The sequence below is a fragment of the Alexandromys fortis genome, unplaced genomic scaffold (genome assembly GCF_014885135.2).
Source record: "Alexandromys fortis isolate MF-2015 unplaced genomic scaffold, M_Fortis_MF-2015_v1.1 scaffold_57, whole genome shotgun sequence".
NCBI lineage: Eukaryota > Metazoa > Chordata > Mammalia > Rodentia > Cricetidae > Alexandromys > Alexandromys fortis.
This window is the reverse complement of record NW_026067941.1, coordinates 4,086,784-4,098,369: the sequence shown is the minus strand read 5'-3', so window position 1 is coordinate 4,098,369 and position 11,586 is coordinate 4,086,784. Positions and strand designations below refer to the sequence as shown.

General features: G+C 41.6%; 1 protein-coding gene across 1 annotated transcript in view; it reads left to right on the top strand.

Moving 5' to 3' along the window:
• The first annotated feature begins 6,840 nt into the window (after nt 1-6,840).
• Nucleotides 6,841-11,586, top strand: part of Mtpn (myotrophin) — a 33,742-nt gene continuing 28,996 nt past the window's right edge. Inside the window, exon 1 of the mRNA XM_050148032.1 lies at nt 6,841-7,140. Within this exon, the coding sequence (XP_050003989.1) occupies nt 7,069-7,140 (72 nt within the window). The 5' untranslated portion in view covers nt 6,841-7,068. The remainder of the gene's footprint in view (nt 7,141-11,586) is intronic.

Below are 11,586 nucleotides of genomic sequence, written 5' to 3'. Positions count from 1 at the left end.
CTCAGAACAAGAAGCAAGAAACACCACTTCAGAGGCTATGGAATGGATCAATCTACTCAGAACCGGGCGAGTTACAGTATTGATTACCCAGCTACACACATTAGTGTCTATTTGCCCACATTTCCTAGTAGCCTACCTATCGCTTTTATGAATTATGCTTCCCCTGCCACATGTGTGTTCTTTAGTAAGTAAATAAAAGAGCAAGACATTGCAGAACTCTTATGTTTAAGAAAGTCATAGATGTATATATGGTTTGCTGGTATGAGTTGAAAGTCCACTTCATAGAAAGTCCACTTCCCTCCAGCTACAGACTTGTTTGGGGGAAGCTATTCCTGGTTTGTCAGAGCAGCTTTCCCTTGTCTCTCTACTGCTACTGTGGTTATGGACTCATGAGAGGAGATGGCTGTTTAATAACACTCATATGATAGTCTGGTTTCCTCAAAGAGACCTTTAGTTGTGCCAGAGACTCAATTCAATAAGACAAACCTTGCCAGCTACATTTCCACTAACTGGGGAGCAAGCATTCAAACATGTGAGCCTAGTGGGGGAAGGTGGAGCTGTACTGGCTGGTTTTATGTCACTAGTTTCTCAATGGAGAAAATGGCTCCATAAGATTGGGCTGTAGTGAAGCCTAGAGGACTTTTTCTTAATTAGTGATTGAAGGAGGATTACTGTGTTAGCCCATTGTCCTGGGGTCACCCCCCTGAGATGGCAATTCTTGGCTCTACAAAAAACAAAAAAACAGGCTGAGCAAACCAGGAGGAACAAGTCAGTAAGCAGCACTCCTCCATGGCCTTTGCATCATTTCCGGCCTCCAGGTCCCTGCCCATCTCTCTTCAATAGTCATTGAAGGTGATGAGGACACGTAAGCCAAATAAATTCTTTTTCTATAGAGAAAAATTATTTATTTATTATTTATTATACCCTGACCACAGGCCAAATAAGTTCTTTTCTCCCCAAGTTGCTTTGGTCATGGCGTTTCATCAAGCAGTGATAAGCCTGGCTAAGATGCGGTCATCCTCATTCAAATCTTCACACAGTGCTTATTCTCAATCCTACTTTCTTCCTGATTCCTGACACAGTGCAGGGCACTGAATAAAAGTTTGTCCATCATTTGTTCTAAATCTGTAAAAGGACATTATGTAGAAGGACAAACAGAATGAGGCCTGTTTCATTGCTTCTTTCTATTCAATCTTTATAGACATAATATAATGATCATGGCTCTTCAACTAAACTGAGCATATTCTAATATATATACATATATCTTATTTATATATTTTATATATATAATAAATATATGTTACATATATTTATATATATTATTTATAAAATTTAGGAAGTTTATACAAGTATAAAGAAGAAATCACCTACAAGCCCACAATTCAGGGATGGAATATCATAGTTAATATAATATTAACTCTCTCTTTCCCCTCCAATGGGGAGAAACCGAAAAAATGACCCCCACTCAACCATGCTCTCATCTTGGGCTTCTTAGCCTTCAAAACTATGAGAAGGAAATACATTTTTAATCCTGTAGTATATTACACTGTAATTTAAGAGATAGACAAGAAATAGTTGTATTATTGAAGATGGACTGTATTATTTCACTATGGCATGCAATGCCCGAAATTTTAGTGACATTCAGTATAAAACATTCCTCAATGATATTACGTGTCTATTATGGGTAGCCAGGAAGTCTTCTTGACATGTTTACTCCAGAACTTGGGTTGATGACTGCCACTATATCTGGAAAAGAGTACTAGAAAAATGCACAACGGCTATCACATGCTTAGCTGTTTTCTTCAATGTTAAATGTTCACAGCTCACTTGCCAGAACTAGTCACAAGGCCACACTTAAGCTCTAGAGACCAAAAAGTGACCTCCCCAAAGGAGGAAGCAAGAGCAAAAACTAGTGATAATCAGTTTGCCCTTCTGGTCCTTAGATATTGAGGTTACTATGTTTTTTTTTTTCCCACATGCAAAATAAATGTAAAATGTCTTCTGAGGAAAATAACCCCAGAAGTTTTATGCTATTAGAACATCAAGTTTTCTGGGTAACATAGCTCAGTGATAGAGGGCTTTCCTAGCACGTGAAAGGCCCTAGATTCAAATCCTCAAAACGACAAAAACAAAACAAACAAACCATACAGGGCAGTGGCATATCAAGCTCAACATCCAGGGTCTCACGGGAGGGATTTTATGCCTCTTGTTGATCTGGAGACATAGGAACTGAGCAGCAGAGAATCCTTCCCTTGAACCTAGTATGCAGATGTCTGTGGGAACATGATAACCACAATAGCCACTCCTATTCAGAAAGAGGAAGAATGGGAAAGAGACGCCGATCATAGTCTATGGCTATTTTGCAACTTTGCACAGCCGTTGCAAGGAGCCCCCTTGGGGGAGGGGATGGCTTTTGATTAGGTCCCAGTTCCAATCCATAGCATCTTCCTCCTCCAGTTCATGGCTTGGGCAGTTCTTACCTGTACCATCCTGAAGGGTTCTTTCATGCTCTCACCTGTCATCTTGAGTAAGTGCTAGAGTTTAAGCAGCAACTTTCTCAAACTACTTTCTATAGACAGAGGAAGAGGCCCTGGCTCATTTCGAGACTATCCACAGTTTCCTATAAATGTGACCGATAGGTATTTTGGCCTCAGTCTCAGAACTTCAGTCAGCTATTTCTACAGTTGATCCAAGTAAGCTCTATGTATCCCAGCCATTGTCATTCCTTGCTTATTTCTTTCTTGTTTCTTCCAGCCTATAGGCTAACAATACATGCATTATTGTGTACTACTGAAAAGTTTCACGGAAATACTACTTTAATCTAGAATGCGGTCCTGTCCTCAAGTCTACATTCTAACCAGCCCATGCTGCGCTCTCTCTGTCTCTCTCTGTCTCTGTCTCTCCTCACTCTCTCTCCCCTCCAGTCTCTTCTCACTATCTCCTTTCATTTTTGCTTATTTTTAATAACTAAAAGTAAAAATCACTTGTTTCTTCTAGTTGTTCATATTTCCACATTTTTGACTCCCTATAATAAACTTTGTTTTTCAAATATTCTATTTTTAACTATGTATGTACCTGTATCTATGTGTGGGAACGTATGCATGAGGGCCGGCGACAATGAAGAACAGAAGACGCAAGATCACTGAAGTTACAGGCAGTTGCTTACAAGCTGCCCAAACTTGGATGCTGGGACCTGAACTCCCTTCTCCAAGAGCAGCGCACACCCTTAACTGCTGAGGCATCTCATGGGCTCCCTTGCATTTTTATTTGCAAAGTGGACAATTATTTTTATGCTGAACATTTTCTGTACTGTTTTAGGTAATCACTATTTCCAACACAGAGAACTGAGCCTCCAGATCCAGCCTCCTCCACTACAGCTACAAGTTTATGGGTTACATTATCTGCTCCCAAGATGCACCATGTTCCCATAATAGTCTTTCCCAACCTTTTGCTCCTGCGACTATGAGTCACCATCTTCATGACTTCTATCACTTCTGTTTCTGTGTACTAGCTGGTACTTAAGACGGAGTCATTTATTCATTGGTTTTGTTCCAGCCACTTCTTCAAACTGGAAATTGGTTCTGTATTCATCAAGATTGGCTCAGTGCTGTTCCAGGAATCCAATACAAGTCTCATTGATTTAAACCAAAGAATTATTTCATTCGTATTACATATTCATCATAGGATGGGATACACTCTGTGGTTATGTTTCTTCAGTACTCCTGGCTGCCTATGTAGTCACTGCCTTGAATGTTGTCTATTGCTACAGCAGAAAGGAAAACTGGGTGCTAAAGAGTCATGAACCAGCCAGCCTAAAAGTGGCCTTTATTACATGTACTCATAGTAATAGTCCAAAATTAGTTACATGACATTACTCAACTACGAAGAATGCAGGAAGAGCAATTGTCTCTTGCACCCAGAATGGTATTGGCATACAAAAGGAAGCATTTATTGAATACCATAAAGATCTTCCAAAATAGGTAAGTAAAAAAAAAAATAATGAAAATCTTTAGAATAATCATTGTGAATTGGCAAAAGGGGGGGCTATATGACTGAAGTAAGTAGTTTTAGAAATCTCACTTCAAGGTAACATCTGCAAGCAAATCCCAATGATTGAAAAGAGGCAGTAAGAATTAGACAGGAAACAACACACATGAAGGCCACAGGCTGGAGTGTGCCTGGCTTTTTCTGAAAATGACAGAAGGCGAGATACGTGGAAACTCAAGCAGCAAAGGTGGCGGGGAGGGGCTGTCATGGGATTGAACTATCCAGGGGAGATCACAGAAGGCCCTGATCTGAGGGGCAGAGCACACAAGACGTACAGTAGGAAGCTGCTCAGCACTTACAACAAGGAATGCTTTCCTTGGGCTTAAAACGGTGACTCTGAATGAAAACAAATGGCCTGCAACAGGGTGAAAGTAAAACTGAGATCTGCTATAGCGAACTCTTTTGCATACAGCGATAACAGCTTGGGCAAAAGTTGGGGTCAGTACTGAAATCTACAAGAAGTCAACCAATTTCAAAGTATTTTGTGGGGCTTTAAAGGTTGGGGTAGGGGAAAGTTGGGACTAGCCAGAGCTATCGTGACTTTAATGTTTCTGGTTTTAGTGGCCAGGTGATCGGTAGGATTTATAGAACAGGAAGACTAGAGAGTTATTGAAGTTCAGAATCTATGTCACAAGATCTATTTTAAACATGCCAAGCTTGGGACAATCAAGTGAAACACTGAATGTAAAAGTAGATCACACAGAAGTCTCGTGCCGAACCAAGAGCTGCCCTGACCTGTCACTTAGAGATCTCTCAGGAAAGTTTCTGAGGAATCAAAATTGCTTCATCATTTTTTTTTAAATGAAGTTGTTGTTGGTCATATAGATTTATATTCTCAGCCATCAGAGTTAGAATGAACAAGCCTGTAAGCATCTGTTAACAATTCACAAGTTTTCTTTGTGATGAGAAGTCTTTTCTCAATTGTTACTAAACGATAGCAAATGCACACGTACTCACCAAACAGCACTGTTTTGCAGTGGATTTTGAAGCAAAGTGGGTTAAATAACTTGGAGAGGACACAAAATCTATCAGAGTGCATCGTGTACTTAAAATCCTATGGCTATCCTTCTACTCTGGGCTTTCAACCTCTGGACTTTGTAGAACAGAAGTAAACTAGTTTGGTTTAATTATTTACTGGATAATAATATTCTATATGCATAATAGTTTTAGTAAGATTTTTTTTCTCAGTGTTCCTGGGTATATACACATGTTTGACTCATTAAGATTATAAAATAGTAACCACCAGGTGATTGTATTGTAAGATATTTCAGTCCAATCCTAAGAATACAACTAACTCCAGAAAAAAAATGGTTCCGTAGTTACAAATCAATTAAAAAATAAGTGGTTTTTAAACCACACACATTTTTAACACGAATTATACTGAACATGTTGGTTAGATTTCACTTGTTAGCTAGGAAATCACACACTGAGTTTTAATCCCCAACACACACTCAGTGTCCCCACACGGAACACAATGCTTAGTACCAATGCGCTAAATTCACATTGTTGAGATGGCAAGACACCTCAAACAGTAGAGATCCATGCAACGAAGTCTGATAATGACCTAAGGTCAGTCCTCAGGACCCACAAGTTGTCCTCTGACTCCCACGTGGCGATAGTAGCACACCCACACCCACATACATAGATCTGTACTTTACGCACCGAAGTATACAATTTAAAAAGAAACAAACTGGCATCGCTGTCTCAACTGTGTGTTGAAAGATTTCCTTCTGGGCAAAACTTGCTTTATTCTTTCGTTTTTAATTTCCTTCTGGTGGGTGGTGGGTTCTCGAGTCCCAAACAGTACTGCATAGTTGAGGGGAAAAAAAGGAGAAAAGCCAGGAGTGGTAATGGGAATGCAGGAGAGAAAGGAGGATAGAGCCCTATCCAAACAAAGATTTCTAAGAATAGAAATCCAGTATGAGGTCTCAAGGGGAAGCACAGCAGGTCCTACACGCATGCACACACAGGAAGCACCAAGTGGCCTCGGTGGGCTCAAAATGAAAAGAAGTGTTGGAGAGATGACTCAGAGGCTAAGAGCACTTACTGCTCTTTCAGAGGACCCAGGTTTGATTTCCACAAGGTCTAGATGCAGGCTCACACTGTGGCTTTAGTTCCCTGAGATCTGATACCTCTCCTTGTCTCCTCAGACACCTGCACACATGTAGTGCACATAAGTACATACATTGAGGCAAAACATTCATACACATAAATAAAAATAAAGTGTTTGGTTGTTTTGGGGGTGGGGTTATTTGGGGGTTTGTTTTTGTATTTTTAGGAGAGGAAGCATAAAATTGGGAAGGAAAAGTGGTGGTGGGGATGGGGAGGAAAAGGACAGAATCTGGGGTAGATTTGATCAAAACACATTGTGCATATAGATGAAATTCTCAAAAATTTTTTTGAGAGTGGGTTGTTCTGTTTGTTTTGCTTTGTTAATGATTTAAAGTGGGAGACAGACGGAGACGACCTAAAGTAAACACTTCTTGGAGTTATTAGAAAGTGAGCCCTCGAAAACTAACATTTTCCCTTCTGTAGTGGACTGGGAGCATCCTAATCTTACCCAAAACTTTGAACTCTCCCAGGTTTGGTCCCTTACATTCGGAACCTCCAGGATCTCTGTCACTCAGCCTTCAGGCCCCGCCCACTGGACCACGCCCCTCCCCTTCTCCGCGTTGGCAAGCCGGGACACTGAGCCTGCGCACAAGTGGCCCTCGGAGATAGGCAGCCGGGGCGGGGTCCGGAGCGGGGCGTTCCGGCGAGAGGAAGAGGAAGAGGAAGTTGGAGGCGGGTCCTAGCGGGGCGTGAACCGGAAGTGCAAACGTCCTGCTTCAACCCCCCCCAGCCAGGCGGAACCTGTTCGGCTGGGCCCAGCGGCTGCAAAAGAACTTTCTCCCGCCCCAACGGTCGTCGCGGCCCACAGCCTCGCCCACGCGGCGGCCCGAGGCGCGTCGTTTCCTCGTGTCCCCTTGTTGGGCGTACCCGCCACTTGTGCCCGGCCTGCCGGCCCAGCCCGCTGCAGTGATGTGCGACAAGGAGTTCATGTGGGCCCTGAAGAACGGAGACTTGGACGAGGTGAAGGACTATGTGGCCAAGGTGAGCGGGGATGCGCGGAGGTGGCGGGGCCGGGAAGCCCGGAGCGCGCGCCGGCAGCCAGGCAGGCGGGGGAGACGCTGCCGCTCGGTGCCAGGTAACCGCTGCGTCGCTACGGCGGCCCGTGGCTTTGCTGGCCCCCTCGGGTACCTGGCGCCTTGGTAGCCTCTCTCGATCGTTAAGAGACCCATTACTGCAATCTTTCCTTTGAATGAGACAGTTCTCCATCTTGGACTTGCGGGGTACTAAGATGTAACCTTAGCAGTTCGAATCCGGAACGATTTCTTGAACTTGGAGCCTGGTGGGAATAGAAAGAAGCCGGAGACGTTCGTTAACCGTGAAATGAAGTGCTCAAAATAGCCAGAGTTGAATCTCTGAAACTTGGTGTCACTTCACTGTGAAGTCCTAACTTTGGGTGTGGCCTTTTTCCTCCCCTCCAATACACTGTGTGTGTGTGTGTGTGTGTGTGTGTGTGTGTGTGTGTGTGTGTGTGTGTTTATTCTCTTCCAGTGATAAGGTTGTCATTTGGCATCTGTAGTGATTAGGAAATCTGAGGAGTTTTTCAAAGGCATTTTAACTTTGGGTACACCATTGATTTTATCTGGAGCCCGTGTGCTTGTAGTTAATGGTACTGCGGTCTACTCATGCTGTATTTGCGGGTAAGAAAATATGATTAAGAAAGCCAAATTCAGAGCGAAACCCAAATTAATAGAAACAAGTTCACTTTGTGAGGGACTTGAAAAGTTCTAAGCTAACCTGCCTTTGGATCTGCCTTTGGATCTTAAAAAACTGCACCTTTTTTAATGGTAAGGAGAACTTAGTAGTTTTTAAAATGATTTTCTGGAAGTATAAGTTTATGACAGCTGTGAGCATCTTGGTCGTCTTCCAAAACTGTGAGCCTGTGGCCAGGATTTCAATTCTTCAAAGGTGTGAGCAGTGGCATCCTGCTTCATAGGACTGTGGTAGAAAAGCAAGCAGAAGCAGGGTTATGGGGGGGGGGGGGTGTTTGTGTTTTGGTTTCAAAACAACCACATGATTATACAAGGCTGATAGTCTTTTCTCCCCTTAATGTCATTACAGTTTAGACTTTTCCCATGTATTTGATCTGCTTAGTTGGTATAGTGGATGTTTAAGACAGGCTACCTTCTGAACCGCCTTAGCAGTAGACTGAAACCTGAATCACCACCTCTTTCAATGCTGGGTGAAAGAAAACATAACCAGTAGTGGATCACAACACTGCTCTCTCTAAATGAGTTGGTTCTTCCTGGCCTGCTCAAACTTGTGATTTGAAATACAAAATATTAATAAGACTAACTGAACTTGGTTACAAAATAACATGCTTGAAATTGTTTCTATCCTCTCCATGTTAACTTCCTGACCAAAGCATTCAGCCCAGGTGGAAACTGGGGAATTCTCCTGTAGAGCTGAGGGTTGTCACTTTCCAGTCTCAGCGCCACTTCAGGTTCGCTGCTGCAGTTCTCCAGCCCACACTGGTTTCTTGACTTAGTTTGCCCAACCCCATCCTGGTCATCTTAGATAGATAGCTGAAGGGATCTAGATTTATTTAAGCATGTTATTTTTCTCAGTGAACTTCCTTCTCTAACTTGATGGTGGATTCTGCATCTTAGCCTCTGTTTCACTTGCAGCTCCCGTCTTTTTGTTTACTGGACCATTATGATGTGTTGAGGGCCTGTTTTCCTTGTGTGTCTGGAGGCTCTGCTCCAGACCCTGATGTGTATTTCTTGCAGTAGATTTGTTCATGTGCACTTACATCCCTGTTCAGCCAAGTCAGCTTCACAAGTTAGCCTCCAAGCTAACTTCGTATTTGTCCTCTTAGCCTCTGTATCACCACTTTCAGAAAAAAAAATTTTTTTTCAACTTGAAAGAGGACTCAGCTTCTTAATGTTGTTTCATTTGCAGGTCACTGTGATGTTGCTTTGTGTTTGTCCTGCGTTAGGCCCTGAGCCTCTGGACTATAGATGCTATGTTCTTTTTCATCTTCGTATCTCCAGTGTAACCCCAAGGAGTTTCACACATTAAAAGTTTATCTTCCTAGCAGGAAATTCTTCCTTAGCTATGGCTCTAATAAACTTCACTAGCTATGTGGTAGTAGTCACCATCACTGAGTAGTTTATGTTGGTAGTGGTCACCATCACTGGGTAGTTTATGTTGGTAGTGGTTACCATCACTGAGTAGTTTATGTTGGTAGTGGTTACCATCACTGAGTAGTTTATGTTGGTAGTGGTCACCATCACTGGGTAGTTTATGTTGGTAGTGGTCACCATCACTGAGTAGTTTATGTTGGTAGTGGTTACCATCACTGGGTAGTTTATGTTGGTAGTGGTTACCATCACTGAGTAGTTTATGTTGCACAGTGCTAGAAAGCACTCAGAGTTTTTACTCATTTTTTAATGTACTTTTTACCCCTTCCTTCCTTCCTTCCTTCCTTCCTTCCTTCCTTCCTTCCTTCCTTCCTTCCTTCCTTCCTTCCTTCCTTCCTTTCGAGACAGGGTTTCTCTGGATCTTTGGAGCCTATCCTGGAACTAGCTCTTGTAGACCAGGTTGGCCTTGAACTCACAGAGAGCCTCCTACTCCTGCTTCCCAAGTGCTGGGATTAAAGATGTGTGCCACCACTGCCTGGCCTACCATCCTGTTTCTATATTCCCATTTTAAGAATGGGAAAAGTAAGTTTTGGAGAAGTTCATCTGACAAGGTTGCAGACTAACCCAACTTGGATTTAAACCAAAGGCTGTCTATAATCTAAAGAATACACTTTTTTCAAGCTGTATCAGTCTGCTTTGAAGTAGTTGTGGTGTTTTTTTTTTTTTTTTTTTTTTTTTTTTTTTTTTTTTTCCATTTTCTTAGCTTACTAAGGCTTAGAGTCAACCCATTAAGAAAATAAGAGGCTTGGTAGAAGAACTTAGTCTTGACTGCATGAAGACAGAGAGGGCTTTTTTATTACACGCAACAGTTTAGAAATAATTAGCATAAAGACAAGTATCTGGTGAATTTAAATTCTCATCAGACTGTCTTTTACAGTGTATGTCTGTAAGATGATATGGTCACTTGTGGAACATTTTTTTATAATCATAAACTTATTATGTTTGTAGTTGTGATTATCCAGCAAAAGGTAATGGTGTATGTTAACTTTAGGAAGAAATGGATAACTAAGTTACTGAAATGTCTATTCATAATTGCTTAAACACTTTGAAAAAAGAATGTGTTCTTAACATTTTCTATATTTGAACTTTGTGGTGTAGTATGTAGATATTATTATCACATCAACCCATGAGTGTAGTTTTAGACATTTAGAGGTAAAAATAAGTAATTTGCCCAAGATCTTGAAGTTCTTGAACGGGTAGTAGGAGTGAGATTTGAACTCACTTTTACAGGCTCTGAAGGGCTTTCAGAATTCCTTGATTAACCACTTCATATACTCTTCTTCTAAACAATCTTCACTTCTAAACAATCTCAGATGACTAAGGAGATGTGTTGCTGCTGTGTATATAAAAATTTAAAGATTGGGCAGGATGATAATGGTCCCTTGAGGCTATTTAGAGATAGACTCTACCATAGCCTTTGAGGATCCAAGGTTCCTTCAGTGGAGTGCTGGTGAGTTGTGCTGGTGAGTAGCCTGTAGATTCTCCAACAGCTCTAATATGTACACTCTCTGGTTGATGTGTACTTCTGTTTCTCTGGCTGTGAAACACTATACATTAGGTCTCTAACTTCCTTTCTCTGTGGTTTCTCTCCAACCCCCATTCTAATTACATCTGCCTTTGACACTCTAATAGGCTTGGCAAGCAACAGGAGCTCACCATGTGAAGGATTGGATCCCTTGAGTCAAAAGAGATATATCAAATCTAATCTTTCGAAATTGCAAGATTTACTGGGATCTTTTTCCACTTTTCTAAAAAGAGAGAAAGAGGCCAATTTTAAAGTGGTCTAGAGTCTGTCACCTTCCATTTATTGCTTTATGTCAACTTGTTTCCTTTTTAAAACATTTTTAAACTAGCAGGGTATTTTTCTTACATTTTATCACTTGCCTGTGAAAAAGCTTTTATCAGCTTTTGGGAAATAAAGGTTCTATCAGTGAAATTTAATGCAGTTTAAATATTTATCTTTCTGTTATACTTTGTCCTTTTTCTCAGATGAAATATCAACAGAATCTTTCAAAAATACAGAAAACAAAAATTAGATCATAATCCTACTATCCTAGTAATCTTAAGAAGTAAAATGAGGTGCTTAGGGAGATGGCCCAGCAGATAAAGTACTGCTTGTCCAAGCCTGAGGACTGGAGTTGAACTCTTCGGCCCCCAGGATGCAGAAAGAGGATCTCTAGAAAAGCTGGCTAGCTAGATGAGCTGAATCAGCAAATTCTGGGTTTAAGACCCTGCTTTAGTGAATAGGTGGACAATGATCAAGGAAGACACCCATCAACTCCTGGCC